This window comes from Carlito syrichta, unplaced genomic scaffold (assembly GCF_000164805.1).
Source record: "Carlito syrichta isolate Samal-C Ts95f unplaced genomic scaffold, Tarsius_syrichta-2.0.1 Scaffold303604, whole genome shotgun sequence".
NCBI classification, from domain to species: domain Eukaryota; kingdom Metazoa; phylum Chordata; class Mammalia; order Primates; family Tarsiidae; genus Carlito; species Carlito syrichta.
The window spans coordinates 347,656-367,662 of NW_007247700.1; the positions used below are offsets into that span (position 1 = coordinate 347,656).

The 20,007-nt window shown below is 42.5% G+C and overlaps 1 protein-coding gene across 1 annotated transcript; it reads left to right on the forward strand.

The window, feature by feature from the left end:
- The first annotated feature begins 4,924 nt into the window (after positions 1-4,924).
- SLAMF6 (SLAM family member 6) lies at positions 4,925-19,789 on the forward strand. The gene is made up of 9 exons (XM_008058735.2): positions 4,925-4,988; positions 5,288-5,395; positions 8,502-8,837; positions 14,676-14,939; positions 15,374-15,478; positions 15,777-15,815; positions 16,832-16,914; positions 19,329-19,403; positions 19,742-19,789. Exons 1-9 carry the CDS (start codon positions 4,925-4,927, stop codon positions 19,787-19,789), a joined length of 1,122 nt encoding a protein of 373 aa, XP_008056926.2.
- The last annotated feature ends 218 nt before the right edge of the window (positions 19,790-20,007 follow it).

The window sequence follows — 20,007 nt, forward strand, 5'->3', positions numbered from 1 at the left end:
TTTTTTTTTGAGTTGGAGTCTCACTCTATTGTCCAGGCTGGAGTGCAGTGTGTGCTCACAGCCACCCCAGCACGTTAACCTGCTGGGCTCTGGCAATCCTACCACCTCAGCCTTCCAAGTAGTCAGAACTACAGGCGCGCACTACCATTCCCAGCTAATTTTTTTCATTTATTGTAGAGACGAGGTCTCGCCAAGTTTCTCAGGCTGGTCTCGAACCCACGGGCTCTGGCAATCCACTCGCTTCAGCCTCCCAAAGTGCTGGGATTACAGGCTGAGCCACCAAGCCCAGGCAATCTCTTCAACTTTTAATAAGCTATTTTGAAATCACACCACCTTGGCTTCAATAGTCTACAAACACTGTGCTCTTATATTATTCCATTATGCCTCTTTTAGGTTGTTGTCACAAAATACATCTTTGTACATGTGTACTCATTAACATAGATTTATAATTGTTTTATTCATTTATCTTTTAAAATATGTAGGAAAAAAAGGAATTGCAAAGCAAAAATACAAGAATGATGGCATTTGTATTAATTGATGTAGTTACCTTTACTTGTATTCTTTACTTCCTGACAGGACTTTGAGTTCTTTTCTAGTGTGATTTCATTTCAGTCTGAAAGATTTATTTCACGTTTCTTATAGTACAGGTCTGCTAGCAATAAACTCCATCTGCTTTTGTTTATCTGGGAATGTTTTAATCTTTTCTTCATCTTTGAAGGATAGTTTTTTCAGATGTACAATTCTTGATTTTTTTTTTCTCTCAGTACCTTAAATATGTCACTGCTTTCCATTATCCATATATTTTTTCTGAGAAATTGTCTTATTGATTTTATTGAGGACCACATGTACATGAGAAGTTGCTTTCTCTTGCAGCATTCAACCTTCACTCTCTCTTTTTTATTCCATAGTTTTATCATAATGTGTCTTGCTGTGAATCTCTTTGTTTTTATCTTTGAAGTTCATTAAATTTCGTGGCTGTATAGATTCGTGTCTATTATCAAATGCAGGAAATTGTTGGTCCTTATTTTCTTCAAATATTATTTCTTCTCCCTTTTCTCTCCCCTCTCATTCTTGGACTTCCATTATGTTTTATTTGGTATGTTTGATGGTGTCCCACAAGTCTCTTAGTCTTTGTACATTTTTCTTCACTCTTCACTCTTTTTTTCTTTTTCTTCTCAGATTGGATAATTTCAACTAATCCTGAATCAAATTAGCTGGCTTTTTCTTCTACATGGTCTAATCTTTTGCTGAAATCCTTTAGTAAACTTTTAATTTCAGTTGTATTTTTTTCAACTTCAGAATTTCGATTTGTTTCCTTGTTATAATTTCTATCTTTTTTTTTTTTTTTTGAGTCGGAGTCTCACTCTGTCGCCCAGACTGGAGTGCAGTTGCCACTGCAGCCTCGACCTGCTGGGCTCCAGCGATCCTTCTGCCCCAGCCTTCCAAGTAGCTAGAACTACAGGCGTGCGCTATCTCGCCTGGCTAATTTTTTTTTTTTTTGAGTCGGAGTCTTGATTTATTGTAGAGATGAGGTCTTGCCAAGTTGCCCTGGCGGGTCTCGAACCCGCAAGCTCAGGCAGTCCACTCACCTCAGCCTCCCAAGGCGCGGGATTACAGGCTGAGCCACCGAGCCTGGCTCTATCTTTTCTTTTTAATGTTCACATGTTCTTTTTCCTGATTTCCTTAAGTTCTTTGTCTATTGTTTTCTTTAGCTCTTTGAGTATATTTAAGATTGTTGTTTTAAATTTAATATCCATGCTTCCTCCAGGATAATTTGTGTTCATTTATCCTGTGAATGAGTCATACTTTCTTGTTTCTTCATATGCTTTATGATTTTATATTGAGAACTAGAAATTTTAAACATTGTAATATGATAACTCTGGAAATAAGATTCCTTCCCCCTTGTCAGTATTTGCTTTTGTTGCTTGCTATGAGTTGTAATTTTTGTTAGCTTAGTGACTTTTCTAAACTATTTTTGTAAAAAAAAATGTAGTGTTTGTCACAAGTGATCTCTAAATTCTCTTTTTCTTTAGCTTATGGTCAATTAATATTCTAACAGATTTTTTTGAATATTGGGAGAAATTAATTAATTCTGTGTCTATCTTTGCAGATCGGCTATGTTAGGACACTCCTTTAATGCTTAGATAGGTTATTACTACTCTGCCTTAGCCTTGACTTTCTGCTTGTGCTGAGCATAATATCGGACATAGGTAAAACCTTATGGTCTCCTCAGTCCTGCCCTGGGCATACATGTAGCTTTCTAAATTCCCTGGTATAAGCAGGCACTTTTCAATACTCCAATTCTTCAAAAACTCTCTCTCCCCAGCTTTTACTCCTAGGCTTTCAGTATGTCTTTTGTTTGCCTCTACTATAATGTTTTGCCCCTGGTGGCAATGGGTCATTCATTTGCCTTTCAGTGTTTATGAGGAATGTCTCCGCATAGTTACTCTTCTACCTGAGAGTGCTGAGTTAGGTGAAACAAACACAAGTGCCTTCCATTAGTTCTTTAGGGAACATCCAGATAGGCCAAAACAGATAAACACAATATTTTCAGAACAAGATCTGCTCTGCGCCCTCTGGGACCAAGATCCATAGTCTTATACTGGGAATTCAGGCTGCCGTCTTCAAGACTGCCACCAAGCTGGGGAAGAGAGGTAGGGGCAAGGGCAAGCAAACGTTCTGCAAAGCTCTTCTACCATTTAAAAAATTATATATATTTAAGATGTACAGCATGAGGTTTTGATATGCATAGTGAAATGGTTACTATAGTAGGCACATTAACATATCCATTATCTTGCATAGTTACCCCTCCCCTTTTTTATTGCAGGCATGATAAGAGTATCTAAAATCTACTCCTAGCAAATTTCCAGTGTACAATACAATATTATAATTATAGTCTTCATGTTGTACATTAAGTCTCTAGGCTTATTCATCCTACATATCTGCAGCTTTGTATCCTGTGACTTACACCTCCCATTTCCTCCCCACTTCCTCCCTCCACCCCTTGTAACCACTGTTTTATTCTGTTTCTGTGTAGTTAGTTGCCTCTTTCCTTGATTCATCATTTGCTTGGTTTCTATAAACCTTTGAGTAGTTTCTTTTATTTTTTCAAATGTATCTTTTTTTTGAGTTGGATTCTCACTCTGTCGCCCAGGCTGAAGTCCAGTGGCATGACCACTGCAGCCTCCACCTACTGGGCTCAGGCAATCCTTCCGCCTCAGCCTTCCAAGTAGTTGGAACTACAGGCACGCACCACTACATTCAGCTAGTTTCTTGATTTAATGTAGAGATGAGGTCTCACCATGTTGCCCAGACTGGTCTTGAACCTGTGGACTCAGACAATCCTCTCACTTTGTCTGCCCAAAGCGCTGAAAGTATAGGTATGAGCCACCGCTCCCAGCCCCTTTGACTAGTTTCTAGAGTTCTGACAGGTTGGTTCTCCTAGTGTGTTTGTGTGTGTGTGTGTGTGTGTGTGTGTGTGTGTGTGTGTTTCTATGGAGGGATAGACTCTTGGAGTTACCTACTGTGTCATTATCACTGATGTCACTGACTGTCAGACTTTTGGCAAGTAATTTCAACAAAGTGGTCACTATTGCCCTGAAATCTCTTACCCCTGCCCCTTTGGTGCCATATCTACCTCCAACATGCCTGTTGCTGGTACTGAGTAATCCCAGTAATCTTCTTTCCCTGTTCCTGAGTTACATGTTCCAGCATCATTGGAGAAGGTCACAAAACTGTACTGATACCACAGTGATGCCTGTCCACCAACCATGGCCAAGTCCTCCTTAATGCTTCCACACTCATTTATTGATCACTTGGCAATTTCCTGACAAATTCTTCACAGTAAGTTTATGTGTCTCATCCATCTTCCTTCAGGCCCTATCAGATCTACTTCCCTTAGAACAATTTTGAGGTCAACCTAAGTTAAAAGTCTCAACTTCTCTCCCTTTAACCTCCAAATCTCTTGAGAGCTTTAAGTTCTTCTCCCCCCCCATCTTGAAAGAAAAAAATAACAATTGCTACCCAAGACTAACTCTTTCACTTGTGTCTCTAAGCCCCACCCTCGCTTCCTCCTCAGAAATGACTGTACTTTGAATAATTTCTTTCACCATAGCTTTAGTCGCTCCTTCTCTGTCAGCTTCTTCCCTTCATTCCAAGTTCATTCAGGACTTTTCCCCTAGGAGTAACTTCCTTTTGTCCTACTTTTTTTTCAAGATCCTGCCATATGTTTCTCCAGTTTTATTAAATCTTCTCAGAAATTAGCCCCTATCTTCATTCATACTGAACTTGTTTCATGCTGAGCTAAAACAGCTTACTATATTCCTCTTCACTACAGAGAGGACTAAGCCAGTTTCCTGGGTAGAAACTCCAAAGTTTCTTCTGACTTTTCTCTCTCTTTTTAGAATCAGCTTAGTGCTACCTCTGTGTTCCTTCTCCCTTTCCTCCACCACCTCCTTTCTCCTCCTCCTACACCAAAGCAAAACTTCCACAAGCACAAGCAGAGGCAAACAGATATTTTGACTCATCCTTGAAGGATAAATAAGAGTGTATCAAGAAAAAAGATGAGGAAGAACATTTTAGGCAGAGGGAAGAGTAGTGCAAAGAAAGCAGGACATCCTTGGAAGAATTAAAATAATTGAGCAATTGGAGAACTCCTAGTTTATATTCAGAACTCTGTGACATGTCATCTCCTGTGAAGTGTTTCCTGACAGCTCCCAAGTGTCCCTAGTATAGCATTCTCATGATTTGTGCTCCCACAGAGCACGTCTCCATCAATTCAACATTTATTGAACTAAGAATTGTGCTAAATTCCAGGACTAAAGAAATAATAAGCAGAATCTCTGGCTTCAAGATTATGGAAAAGAAAGGGAAATAATGTCATACTTGAAGGGTGCAGGAAGCAACCAGAGGGGAGGCCCCCAAAATGGCGCCTACACACCAGACAACAAAGGCCCTAGGTCCCAGCTTCTATGAGCACAATTCCCCACGTGGGCAAATTTCAAACCTTCCCACGCCAATTTCAAACCTGCAAGCCTCCAATCCGTAGCCAGCTTTGTTATGCGTCCAATAGGACTGTAACACGGCATTGGCCCCACCCTACTCCCCATGCAGCTCCTCCAATAGGAGCATAGCATGGCCCCTTCCGGCCCCTGTTGGGCTGACCAGCCCTCTCCTCGCAACTCTCTCTCTTCTCTCTCTCTCTCTCTCTCTCTCTCTCTCTCTCTCTCTCTTTTTTCCTGTTACAGATCCCCTCTGTAACAGCACCACCCCCCCCCTTTTTTAACAGCCCCTTTTAATAAATCTCTTGGTCCTGGCGGGGTGTGGAGTCATTACTGGCACCGAACTTCTTTCAATACTTACAATAAAGAGAAAGTACTGGCTATTGAGTGCACAGGTACAACAGTTATATGGGAGTGATTCAGAGGCAATCCCTATCTTCGCTCACTGCCTCACTCACCACTCATTTATCTGTCAGACTTCTCTACCAGATGATGAATCCAGAGGACTGACAATGTTTTACTCATATTTGTATTCCCAGTTTCCAGCACAGAAACAGGTACATAAAAGGGAACTAATAGGCCCGACTCAGTGGCTCAGCCTGTAATCCCAGCACTTTGGGAGGCCGAGGCGAGTGGATTGCCTGAGCCTGTGGGGTCATGACCAGTCCAGGCAACTTGGCAAGACCTCATCTCTACAATAAATCAAAAATTAGCCGGGCCCAGTAGCATGTGCCTGTAGTTCCAGCTACTTGGAAGGCTGAGATGGAAGGATCGCCAGAGCCCAGCAGGTTGACGCTGGGGTGGCCGTGAGCATGCCACTGCACTCCAGCCAGGGCGACAGAGTGAGACTCCAACTCAAAAAAAAGTGTGTGTGTCAGGGGAGCTAATAAATATAATCTGGGCCAGGCACGGTGGCTCACATCTATAATCCCAGCATTTACAGAGACTGAGGTGGAGGACTGATTGCGCCTAGGAGTTCAAGACAAGTCTGGACAACATTGCAAGGCCTTGTTCTATAGAAAATAAAAAAATTGGCTAGCTCATGCCTGTAGTCCCAGTCACTCAGGAGGCTGAGGCAGAAGAATTGCCTGAACCCAGGAGGTTGGAGGGAGGTTGGAAGGATCACAAACAAATAACTATAATCTGAATGCTATAATTTCTAAGTCATTATTCATTGCATTAGCATGGAACTAAGCAAATAGTAGAATGAATAGCTTGCTAATTGCAATCAATAAAAGCAAGGAAACTTAAATGAGTATGCTAGGCAAGAGGAAAATAATCCCTGGCAAGTCCTTGAGCCATTGGATAAGTCCAGACCCTTTATTAAGAAGAATTGAGCCTTCACATTCTGGACAGAAAACCTCCAAGAGAAGGTATGGAGATGTGTCCTTTCACTCAATAAGTATTCATGTGCCAAGAGCTATTCAAGAACATTCACAACAATAAACAAGACAGAAAAAAACCCTTGCCTTCATGGAGCTTACATTCTAGTGGAGAGGGGAGAGAAAAAACAAAACAAATATGTGAAATATAAAGTATGCTAGACAGTAAGTACCAAAGAGAGAAATAAATCCAGAGGCAGGGGCACGTACAGAGGTGGATGGAGACTGAGAGTGAGGAAAGAGTGGTCACACTTCTCCCAAGTCTCTGAAGCAAGACATTTGTATTAAAGACCTTATGGAGGCAGAAGAGTGAGCTGCATGAGTACCTGAAGGATGTGCATTTCAGGAAGAGGGAATTTCAAGTGCAGAAGCCCTGGCCTGATCAAGAAATAGCCAGGTGGTTGGAGCAAAGTGAACACAAGGAGAGTTATAGGAATTAGGTCAAAAAGAGAGAGAAATGGCTAAGTCATTTTGGTCCTTATAGGCCATTGTAATAATTTTGTTTTGTTTTGCTTTTATTATCATTTTAATTTTTTTACTGAAATACAAAGAGAAAAATGTACTGATCCCCAGATCAACTACTATAAAATGACTAAATCTGTATAGCCAAATACAAATCAAGAAATAGAACATTATCAGCACTTCAGAATCCCTCCTTCAAACTCCATCCTACTCAACTTCTCCCCCTCCTCCTTAAGTATTACTCTCCTGACATCTGAGAGCACAGATTTGTTTTGCCTGTCTATGAACTTAAAATAAATGGAATCATATCACTGTATTCTTTTGTATCTGGATTTTTTTTGCTCAAGATTTTGCCTTTGGTATTCACCCATGTGATTCCACATGGAAAGAGGGGTCAAGGTAATAGGTAACAGTGTTACAATACTGATGGGAAAGATGTGGCAAAGAGAAGGGACTGGAGTTCATGTGTCTGGAATCCATATGGCAACTGAGAAAGGGACTGGGTGTAAGCTCGCCTAGGAACTGGGCATCAGCATCCCAAGAGGCATTTTCTCCCCTACTCAGCTTCTCTCCTAAGAAACAAGAGGTCCTGAGAAGGTTGAGGTCATGGTCATGGTCACTTATTCATCGGCACACTCAAACATTTCCACAGACCCTACTACGTGTCAGACACAGCACTGAGTGCTGACATGCAAGGATAATTAAGGTCTGGTCAGTTAGAAAAACATGTAAACAGAGGACTACAAAACAGAGTGAAAACTGCTAAGAATTTAAGAAAGGATGCTAAGAAAGTATCTTCTCTAAGAGTCATCAAAATCATTTCACCTTTGCTCAAATATTGATGGCTCTGAGTTAGGCTCACAAGAATGTGGCCATTATGTGTTACCTTGAAATTATATTTATTATTTTTACATGTATCCACTTATCTCCTCAACTACTACACTCTAGTCTCTTTTTGAGAGCAGAAAACATAACTTGTGGTATCATGAAAAGAGCACAAAGTAGTTGCAATCAGAAGATTGGGTTTGAATCCTGACTCTGCTATTCTTTGGCTGTGTTAACTGATCAACCTTTCTGTATCTTAGTTCTTTTATCTATAAGTGAAGGTAATAACATCTATCCTGCCTACCTCACAGAATGGTTGTCAGCATTGATCACATAATGTGTAAGAGGAACTGGATATGCTATAAATTCCGGATTTTAGTCCCTGCTGTTAGTCTTCTAATGCACATACCTACTATGTTGAATGCACAGTAGATGATCAGTAAATGTCAGGTTTTAATTATACTTCATCAGCAAAGATTTGCAGTTTTTGAAGTCTGTAATTCTCTGTCCCACTCCACCTAATGTCCCCAAAATTCAGAGACTAAGGTCACAAAGTATGGCAAAGTCAGGAACGACCAGCCAATATGAGAAGATGGATTGGGTCAGAATCATCTGGGCCAACTGTCTGTTAACCAAGAGTGCTAGGCATTCTGTCGGAGGTGAAGTCCTAGGCATGTGATTGTCCATTTCAAGACTTCTCCTCACCCTTTCTCATTTCATCACATCTCTGGGTTTTGGAATCAGAGAGTTCTAACAGACTGACAGCATAAGGGGAGAGGGTGGTGAGGTAGTTGTTACAGAGAATTTTATCACCTTTTTCCTCTGTTCACAGGAAATGTAGTTTCACAAAACAGCAGCTCAACCCCATTAATAATAAATGGGGTTTTAGGGGAGGTGGTAACTCTTCCCCTGAAGATTCCTAAAGGAGAGATCAGGTCCATCACCTGGCTTATGAATGGAAAACAATCCATTGTCTTCATAAGTCTAAATGAACCCAGCAGTCCAGCAATCTATGTGATTGACCCAACTAGGAAAAATCGACTGAGCATCACCCAGTCCCACTCCTTGCAGCTCAGCAATCTGATGATGACAGACGAAGGACCTTACAACGCCCAGATAGCCACAGATATCTCCATAGTGTTCTACAACTACACTCTGAAGATCTTCAGTGAGTCAAAATGTGGTTTCATGCTGTATGGGCTTTCAAAAATCTGTATTTCAATTCTGTGTGACTACAAGTGTGCACTGTAGCCTAGTGGTCAAGAATATGACAGTTGGAGGTTAGAATGCAACCCAGCAGTAAAGCAACTCAATGACATTGTACAGCCAGTTAGTGACAGAGCTGAAAATAGAACCTAAGTCTTGTGATTCCCACCCCAGAATTGCTTCACTCCCCGTCACCCAATAAAATGGTCCCTTTCAACCAGAAATGTAGCAGAAATAAATGAAAGTAAAATAAGTATGGTAGCATTACCATGCGCATTACATTATCTATCATACAATCCTCACAAAGTCTTCATGAGGTAAGTCCTTACCCTTGAGACATAGTCTCAGTGACTGGAACTTGCCTACGTCATGGAGATACTAAGTGGTAGCACTTCCCACATAACCACCCTGCCATGGCACCTTGCTCTATACAAAGGCTAGTCCAAATCATTAGAGTGATCTGTGTATAGAATAGTGGTCTACCTAGAAAGTGCTCTGCAAGGATGAGCTGATAAAGAAAAAAGCTTTGTCTATCAAGTTTATTTAATTTCTAACAATATTTGCTCCAGATGGCTCATATTGACCACTTATCAAAAAACCTGCCTCCCCAGGATTAAAGAATGAAAATGTCCTCAACATAAAATTATAGAAATTATAATGGAATAGTTTATGGATCAATATGTGAGGGGGGGAAGCCTTTCTAGCAATCAGCAATGTTCAGAGAGGCCATGCATGGCTTTAGGATAATTATTTAGCAGTGATGTACAGGGGACTCAAGCATTAAATTGGCAATCAGACTAGACAATAGTAAAGGCCACTGAGAGTCTGTAACTTTTATCTACTTGAGAGCCCATTGTGTCCAGAATTCACTCAGAGTCCTTTGGGTTAAGACATGGTACCCAAAGAGCACTGTAAAAAAAAAAAGGTCGGCTGGGCACAGTGGCTCAAGCCTATAATCCCAGCACTTTGGGAGACCGAGGTGAGAGGATTGCCTGAGCCCACGGGCTCGTGACCAGCCTGCACAATTTGGCAAGACCTCATCTCTACAGTAAATCAAAAAATTAGCCAGGCGTGGTAGTGTACACCTGTAGTCCCGGCCTGAGCCCAGATGATCGACACTGGGGTAGCCACGAGCATGCTACTGCACTCCAGCCTGGGAAACGGAGTGAGATTCCAACTCAAAAATAAATAAATAAATAATAAAAACGTCTCCATAAATAAATTACATGTGTATCTTTAGTACCCCCCGAATATTAGTTTATCATGTTAGATTAGTCAAAGTCATGTCCTTGAAACAATAGGACACAGAGCATGTAAATATGAGGTGAAAGAAAGGATGTCTGGAAAAGTTCTACACAGGAGATTCCAACTCAAGAGGGGAAATTGCCCTGAGGCAGTGTATTATTTCCTGAGGCTGCTAAAACAAAATACCACAAACTAACTGCCGTGAAACACCTGACATTTATTTTCTCATAGTTCTAGAGGCCAGAAGTCCAAACTCAAAGTGTGGATAGAGCTATCATTCTTCTGGAGGCTCTAGGGGACCATCTGTTCTTTGCCTCTTTCATCTCTGGCTGCTGTCAGCATTTCCCGATGTCCCTTGGCTAGTGACTGCATCATACCAATCTCTGCCTCTGGCCACATTGCTTCCTTCTCTCTGTGTTTTCTCCTCTTCTGTCTCAAATATCACTTTGCTTTTCTCTTATCAGAACACTTGTCATTGGATTTAGGGTCCACCCAGATAATCCTAGATGAGCTCCTCATCTAACTTGATTCCATCTGCAAAGAACTTTTTTTCAAACAAGGTAATATTCAGCTTCTGGGAGTTAGGACATGGACATATCTTTTGTAAGGTCATCATTCAACCCATTACAGAGGACCTCCCTGGGTGACCAGTGATCATCAAGGCAGTGCTAGGACCCTGCAGAAAAGAAAGACATATCCAGTGGAAAGCCTAAAAACAGACCCCATACCAGGCTCCATCACATGTATCGAGACAATGTTCTTCTGACGCTGTTGAGGAGACCAAGTGTGATTTCTTCTGCAATAGCCATACTCCTGAGGCTGAATGCCAATTTGTTTACAAGACTTTTTGAAGTACCTCTTCTTCAAAGACACATGCTCAAAAAGCTATGTAAGTTATATGCCGGAGTCCAGTTCCAGCGGGTCAGAGTTTCCTGTAGGAGGGATGGCATTGGCGCAGGAGAGAAAACTTGGACACTGACTCTGCTGCAAGCAGGATAAATGCCGATTTATTGTCTTTTCCAACTCCTTTTATACCCTACATGTTTTTTGTTTTCAAGGCAATCAGTTTCAATTTAATGGACCAGACAGGCAATGTATCTTTGTTCATCCTGTTCTGATCCTAAACATTAACTATAAATCTTATACACTCCTAACATTTTTTAATGATTACCATTTCTTAATGTCCATACAAAACTTACTTATTCCTATAACTATTACATTATAAATCACTACCAAGTTTTAAGTACAACTGTTACATTGATTAGCAAGTCACACCTGTGACCTTCACACAGCAATTTGCAACTAGTTGGGGTAAAGCAACATTTTCAAGGTTTCTTAGCTGCAAGTTGGCCTGACTAGTTTTCCCTAATTTCACACCTGGTGTTTACAATCTGTGTCAATTATCCCCTGTTAGGGAGACTAATGTTTGTAAAACAAAAGACCTCCTGGGCTCAAGTCACCTTAGTCACAATCCCTAACCAGAATTACAAGCCTCCTTAACAAAGGGAAGTAAAGGCAAGGGTGCTCTAATATTTATGTGATTGTTAATTTCTTAAGCATAATATACCACATGTAGAAATTAAGAAATTAAGTAAATGTAATTTTTGCATTGGCACTCTTCCTAAAAATACAAATTGTAGCTTCTCAAATTTCTCCAATTAGTCACCAATCAGAAGAAATAAAATCTTACAAGTGATTATCTACCTGCACATGATATTTAAAATCTCTATTGATAATTTCCTGGCAAGGCCAGTGAGTTCCCTGACAAACATTAAATAGAGCACTTTCTGATTTTTTACAATTTTCCCCACTACAATGTTTAATCAAGTGATTGCATGGTTTAATACCAGGAGGCCAGGGATGTGGAAACCTGAGGAATTCAAATGAAGGGAAGGTAATTTTTTCACAAATTTCCCTCCTGCCTTTTTGCAAGGGGTAGTGGAGGCATGAGTGGAATTTTGCTTTCCATTCTCAGACTGTACAGAACTTTTCGGCTGCACTAATAGCAAAAGTAGAAGAAGCAAGGGTCTCAGCTGCCCAGGTTCACTTTGCGACCCAGAGTCTTCAGCCACCTGGACTTTGTCAGCAGGCAGGCCTCCATGGCTGGCTCCCAAAAGTTATACCAACTAGTTTTAAAATAGTGCAAAGAAATTGAGAGGTATAAACTATATCGTTGTTTTGCTTTTGTTGTTGTTTTTTTTTTTCAAACATTGACCAATCTCTCATTATGTGCCAAGTTAGGGCTGGCAAATATTTGATTTTATGGAGCAATACCAGGTCATTGGAAGTGACTGCCTAGAGTACAGTATTAAGAAAAATACTGAAGTCATATTTGGCTTATTCACTGAGTCAACAATATTTGTTGGCCATGAACAATGTATAAGGCACAATTCTAGGCACTTGGAATATATCAGTGAGCAAAACATACAAAGATCCCTGTCCTCATGGAGCCGATATTTTGGGATGGAAAGTAGAGGCATGTAATAAGCAATACACAAAATATATAAACAAATTATACAGTCTGTAAGAAAGCCATGAGTGCTATGGACAAAGGAGAGATTAGAACAGTATAAGGAGCATCAGGAGAGCCAGAGAGCAGGGGTCAGTTTTAAAGGAAGTGGTCAGAATAGGCCTCATCAAAAAGACGACATTTGAGCCGAGACCCTACTTCAAACGTCAGAATACTTCGAGACATCTGGAGGAGGAGTCATCCACAAAGGTAGCAAGTTCCCCTGTGCCTGGCATGCTCAAGGAATACCACGGAGACCAAACATCCAGGAGCAGAGTGAGCGGGAAAGTGACAGGAAATGAGGCCAGAAAGGAAATGAGGACCATGGCTCCTGGTGAAATTGAGAGCCATCTGAGGGTTTTTCAAATGAACAATATGATTTGACTTACTTGTTTGAAGGGTTTCTTTGGCTGCTCTGTTGGGAATAGACTTCAAGGGAGAAAGGTAGAAACCAACGTACAAATGAGGAGGCCACTTCAACAATCCAAGCAGGAGTTGATGCTGGCTTGGAATGGGGTAGTAACAGTAGAGGCGGTGATAAGTGGTTGAATTCTGGATATATTTTGAAGGTAAAGCCACCAGGATTTCCTGATGTGGAGTATAAGCTGCGGATATGAGTCAGGGTTGATACCAAGGGTTTTGGCCTCATGATTGGAAGGATGCAGTTGTCATCAACTAAGGTGGGTATAGCTGCAGGTTGAGCAGGTTTTAGAAAGAAGAATAGGAGTCCTTTTGAACATGTTGAGTTTGAGATATACTTATATCCAAGTGGAAATGTCCAGTAGGCAGATATATGTTCATTAAGTGGAAATAGGTAACCAGATAGATTTTTGAGACCAGCCATCAACATGGGAAGAGGGAGATGTGACATTCATGCCAAATATTTGCCATCTCTGTGCTAGGCATTGTCTCATTTATTCCTTGTCACTACCTGAGAAGTAGGCTTTATAGTATGGTCTTACAGATAAGGAAACTGAGGCTCAGAGACATTAATAATGTGTCCATGGTCATGTAGCTGGTAAATGACAAAGCCATGGTCCTAACCCAGGTCTTCCTGACTCCGAACGCAACATTCTTCCCATACATAAAAATTCTGCTCTGGCAAGATGAGTACATTATTCTACAACTCTTATTAAACTAAGCTTATGGCATCACTCAGTGTCTTCTAATCAGAGAGTTGGGGTTATTCTGTTCCTTGTTGGGTCACCTTTACTTCCACCCTCAGGCCAAGGCTGAGGCAATGGCCTTTTCTGTATTGCTCTCGTGTTCCCATTGGTTCACAGCTGCTGACTTCCTATGAGGCAATATTTCCTGGTCTTTGCTCTCAGAAACGTCTGCAACACATGTTATCTCAAATGCTTGAATGTACTTCTTTGCTCCCTAGAATTGCCCACTTGCTCTCTCACTGTCTTCACTTCTTCCTTCCCTAATTCTTTGGTTCTCAGCACTTCCCTTTCTGTTTTGCTAACCTTCTTCATCTGGATCTCTTTCTCATCAATGGAGCCAGCTTTAGATATGGCAAGAATCAAGGTCCCCAGAACTGTGGAAAATATGATTCCCCAAGGAAGTGACACTTCCATCTTCCTCCCCAGTTAGGGAATTCTGTTAACAGAGGAAATTGGGCCCTCGTGCCTGGCCTCTTGGTTTCTGACCTGGCTGAGGTGGCCCTCAGGGTTCTCAGCTTGGTCTCCAAATTGTCTTTATGCAGGAGCACTGTGCAAGGCCTAGTAGGGACCTCAGGGATAAACTAGAACACAGGCAGGTAAAGTGGCCCGTCCAAAATTACACAACGTGTTGGTGGCAACCCCAGTCTCTCCCTTTCCACTTCTCCCACTGGCTACCTTTCCCATACTGATGTCCTTCATTATTTGGTCATCTGAGACCTTGCAGCCATCAATTGGGCAATACAAGCAGAGTCTTTTACAGAATATACAGACCATACCATACAGCAAAGGTAGAACACAAAACAGTGAGGTGAAGGTTATGTTTCACAGGAGGCTGAGTCAAGCCATTTGCCCTTAATCTGGGTCTTTTTTCTGCACACAGGAAAACTGAGCAACATACAAGTTACCCATCACAGTCAATTATTTGAGAACAGGACCTGTGAGATTCACCTGGCCTGCTCTGTGGAGAATCCGAATGACGATGTCTCATTCAGGTGGCAGACTTCAGGAAATACACTTCTAAGTGAACCAAACCTCACTATCTCCTGTGACCTCAGGAATTCCAATGAACAGAAGTACATATGCATAGCGGAGAACCCCGTCAGCAATCTATCCTTCTCTGTCTCAGCTCAGAGGCTCTGTGGAGGTAACAGCCTGCCTCAGGTCTCCCTGAGAGCCCTGAGCAGCTGTGGGGTGTAGCAGTCCTCACATCTTGCAAGATTCCCAAAACCAAATGCTGCTGGGAGGGGAACAGATGCCCTTGGGTGGTCTGTGCCTCTCAGTACTCCCAGAGGTCTCTCCTCCTCAAGCCCCTCTTCCTACCCTCTGAGAGCCCAAAAGCAAAGTCCTTGGGAAGGCAAGATTGCTCACACCTGCTGACTCTACTGGGCTCTGCCCTGCCTTGCCTATCTCACAGGACTCCCATTGCAGGAAAGCCTGCCCAGAGCCCCAGAGCCTCCAGGTCTAGACGAGCCCACCCAATCCCCAAAGGCAGCCTAGAAGAGGCTCCATGGAGACTCTGAGAACACTCTAGGCCTCACTTGAAGGGTATCAAGTGTCACCTTTTTTTTTTCCTTTCAGATATTAAGGAAGATCCTTACCTACCTATCCAATGGGTATTGCCTATATCTTTCATGATATGCATAGTCATCCCTATGTCGGTCTATGTGTACAAGAAAAGAAAAGGTAGGTTTTCTTCCTTCCTGCTTGTCTCTTCTCCAAGGTTCCAGGGACTGAGAGTCTGGGGTCTCTGGTTCCCAAGGCTCTCGTGGAGGACAGGTGAAGTGGAGGAGGAGGCAAACTCTGGCTCAACCAGTCCTGCTAGGATCCTGAGGGAGGTGTTCTGCTGGGAACTCAGCCTCGGGGTGACTGTCCTTTCTTTTGGATCCCCTCCCACCACATCTTCTAGAGAGACACCCATAGGATGAGAGGTGGAAGGCCTCACTGAAGTCACACATTTTCACTTCCTGGTTTTATTTTTCAGGTTCCCTTCCTTTGTCTATTCAGCAAACCCAGGGTCCTGGTGAGCATCCCTTTTCTTAACTCCCAGTCATAAAGCAGATGGGAAGAGCCGAATGGAAGGGGGAGGTAGCATAGGGCTGGATAATGAGAGAGGAGGGAATCAAAATGGCACCACTCAGACAGACCACATGGTGTACAAGGAGACGACCTGGGACCTGGGACCCACAGGGTCCTTCACAAGCATGCAAATCCATCTCTCACACAGTTTCTTGTAATGAGATCAGGGTCACTCCCTACCCTGCTGATAGAGAAACGAAGTGCCAGTGAAAGGGCTCGTGGCCTGTCCATTGTCACCCACAAGTTTCAGGCATGGACAGGATTAGAGAATCAAAGGCACAAAACCAAACTGCTTGATTGCGTCACTACTGTTCAGCCAGGGTTTGGGCGATGGATAGACACAGTGGAAAGAGAAAGCGTGATACAGAGACAAAATGCAGGCTCTGGACTCAGACTGGCTTCAAATCTCATCTCGTGGATGAGCCAATGCATGATGTCACTTGGAGAGGAGTGAGGTTTGAAGTCAGAAGACGTGCATTTGAGTCCCTGTTCCACCACTTCCTGTGCAACTTGGCACAAGTTATTTGAGCTTTCTGGGCCTCCAGTTCTTCATCTCTAAAATAATCAAATCTGCCTTAAGGAACCCAGAAAAGTTTAATACTATTATATATGTGAACTAATAGGCTCCACTGTGTTTGCCAGTGAGGTGTCTCTAGTCCTTTCATAGGCGGTGTTGTTTGGTCCCAGAAGCTTCCTGAGCCACATGTGATGCCTGAGGGAGACTCTAAAGCTTCAGGACTCCTCAAGGACATCCCCAAGAGATGGGGATGTCAAAAATAGACCACATGACCAGGAGATTCAACCCAGAACTCCAAACACTGTCAAAAATGAGTGATTCCCCAAGGAAAGGCGAAGCTTCAAACAACTGCCTATTTGGGGACAGAAAGTGCTCTGGGGAAGAAGGTCCAGGGAGAAGTCCCAGAGTCCTCTGCCACTGACCGTGCCTTCCTGTGTTAACAGCCGAGTCCACAAGGAACAGAGAGTGTATGTTGGTTTCTCCAGGGAGCAACACTGTGTATGCCGTGGTCGCTCATCCAAGCGGGGTGAGTCCTTTCAGCTCTGTACCCCATTGTTGTCAGTTTTACAGTCATTATTCACAAGTTGGTCACCACACTCATCAGATTGATCAGATGACATACACCACTGGGGAGAGAAGGCAGTGACAGGCCAAGTTATGTGCAAGACCATTGAGAGAAGGCAGTGACAGGCCAAGTTATGTGCAAGACCATTCTAGTACCTGTTGCCCTCGCCCCCAAAGCATCTTGCCCCTTCAGCTTAATTACAAACTGCCTGAAAAGGCAAATTATGTCTTTCTCTCTCCTCCTCTATATCCAAGCACCATGCTCAGTAAATACTTAGTGAATGGATCAGAATTCCATTGAGTTTGAATATTTTCTAAGGAGACAGTTCCACAGCAAGGGGTTGGCTTCTCACCCTGGTTGTAGGGGTCTGGGGGAGCTCTAAGGTAGTCTCTCAAGGGGAGAAGAGGAGCAAGAATGAGAAACCCTCCACAGTAGAGGACCCTACACCATGAGCGTCCCGCCCCCCTCCCCTCGCCTCTAGCAACACAACAGGTTGGCCTTGGTCATGCCTCAGCAGCTCCTCAGTCATGCATCGGCAACTCCCCACCACCTCCAAATAAAGCAAGTGCAGGTGACACATTTTAAAATAACATTGTACATCTTGGGAGGCCAGTCTTCATGTCTTCTGAAAATAAGCCAAGAATACAGCATTCTCCAAATGATGGAAGCAGTGTTCCAGCTAGAAATCTTGTATTCCCAAGCAAATCTCTTCTCACTGGGCCCCTCGTGGGCATTCGCAAAGTAGGCTCCTAGAAGAGAGAGAGAAGAAGGGGCGTTCTCGCTTGCTCAGACACTCTCTTGCCTTTCCAAATTCCTCCTGGAGACAAACTGAGTCGCTCTCCAACAAATCAAGAAACTCATCTCCCGCAAATTTGTGAGCGTTTTTTTTTTAAACAAAAAAAAAAAAAACAACATATATACTTTGGAGAGTTTCTGAGGTCTTGATAATTCTCTAAATATTCCTTAATTAATTTAAAGTGTCAAAACTTTTGAGCATGTCCTTTGAAGGGCATGGGGACTTCTGCTGTTGTTACTGCACTGCATATTCCAGGCAGCAGTTTTTTGGGATTTTTTTTGAGTTGGGATCTCACTCTGTCACCAAGCCTGGTGGACTGCAGTGGCACAGTCATGCCTCACCACAACCTCATCTTCCTGGGTTCAGCGATCATTCTGCCTCAGTCTCCTAAGAAGCTGGGACTACATGCCACCATACCCAGCTAATTTTTTGGATTTTTTGTTTGTTTGTTTGTTTGTAAGGATGAGGTCTTGCTATGTTGCCCAGGCTGGTCTCAAACTCCTGGGCTCAAGCGATCCTCCCACCTTAGCCCTACAAAATGCTGAGATTACAGGCATGAGCCCCACGGCCCAAGGCAGAGCCATTCCCCATGCTTGAGCACACCCCAGTGACATGGTGACCAGGCAGTTAGAATTCTAGTGACAAGTAGAGCAAGCAAAATAGGCAGCTCCAGTTATAGCTAGTAAAACTGAGACAAAAGAGAATCTGATAACCATCTGGTGTGTACGTTTTTTGTAATGGAAGGAAAAGAGTAGAGTTGTACACAGGACAAGAACACTTCATTCCCCTCATACAACAAGGCTGCCTCTCTGTCTCTCTCTGATTCTTGAGCTCACTGATTTGCGGGAGTGTTGATCTTCTGTTTGGGGCTCAGGAAATGCCACTAAACCTTCACAGATCTAAGAGCTGGTGCACTTGGTCTCTCGCTAAACATTCCCTAGCCTTCCTCCCCAAAAACTTTGACTTACCCTCTCTTTTTAAAAAACAATTTTTTATTTTAAAGATGTGGGGTACAATTCAAGGTTAGGTATACAAATATTCATTACACAGGTACCTTTGTTAATGAGGTATGCCCTCCTCCCCTGGCAGTTTCCCACTACTGCCAATCCTGCCCACTCCCCTCCCCCCAGCAGTTTCCCGCTACTGCCAATCCTTTTCTTATAGTATTATGATAATTGTTCAAGGTCCGCTTATGAGTGAGAACATGTGATACTCAGATCTTTGTTTCTGGAAAAGATCACTCAGTATTATAGACTCTAATAGTTCATCCAAGTTGCTGTGAAGTTCATAATTTTGTCCTTCTTTGTGACTACGTAATATTCCATCATGTATATGTACCACATTTTTTTAATCCAGTCCTCTTTCAATGGGCAGCATGGTTAGTTCCATGTTTTTGCTATTGTGAACAATGCTGCAATAAACATGTGTATGCAGGTATCTTTTTCATAGAGTGATTGGGATTCTTCCAGGTATATTTCCAGTAGAGGGATTTACTCTCTTTTGTCACACTACTTTTTCTTAGAATATATCTATGCATGAATCTCTTTGTTGAGTCAAATAGCTATGATTCTTTTTACAGGCTACAGAAATCCCAACACCTATAGAAAACAATGACTCTATCACAATTTACTCCATCATAAACCATTCCAAAGAGGTAAGCCCGTGATCATACCATGCTCTTAATTCTCTCCTCTCTCCCTAGACCTATGACTTTGCAAATAAAGCAGAAATAAAAGGACCATTTTATGGATGCACAAATATACCAGCTGGATACAGGATGTCTCGGGACATCACCAAATACAAGTTTTCTTGTATTGGATCACTATGCATAACTGAGTTTTCAACCTACTTGTTTTTTATTTAATCCTTCCTTATGCTATCAATATCCCTACTATCTGCCTGTCAGTGGCCTCCAGTCCTCCCTCTGTAGCCATGAGGGGTGGCCGAGGTTCAGTCCCTATTAACCTATTTTATTTACCTCTTTTTCCATAGAGTAAACCCACTTTTTCCAGGACCACTGCCCTTGACAGTGTCATCTAAGCTGCTGAAAGGCCTCAGAGAAACTCAGGCATGACACATATTCTCCTGATCCCATGGAGAGAAGCAGGAAGCTTGGTTTTCTGCCTGGGAACAAAATCTGAATATCTTGGATAAGATGATCATTTCCAGTCCTTCAGAGATGAACCTGCTTACCTAGGTAAAAAACCTAAGGATAACAAAGTGATCCAAATAATATTTTCGGCAAGTGATCCAAATAA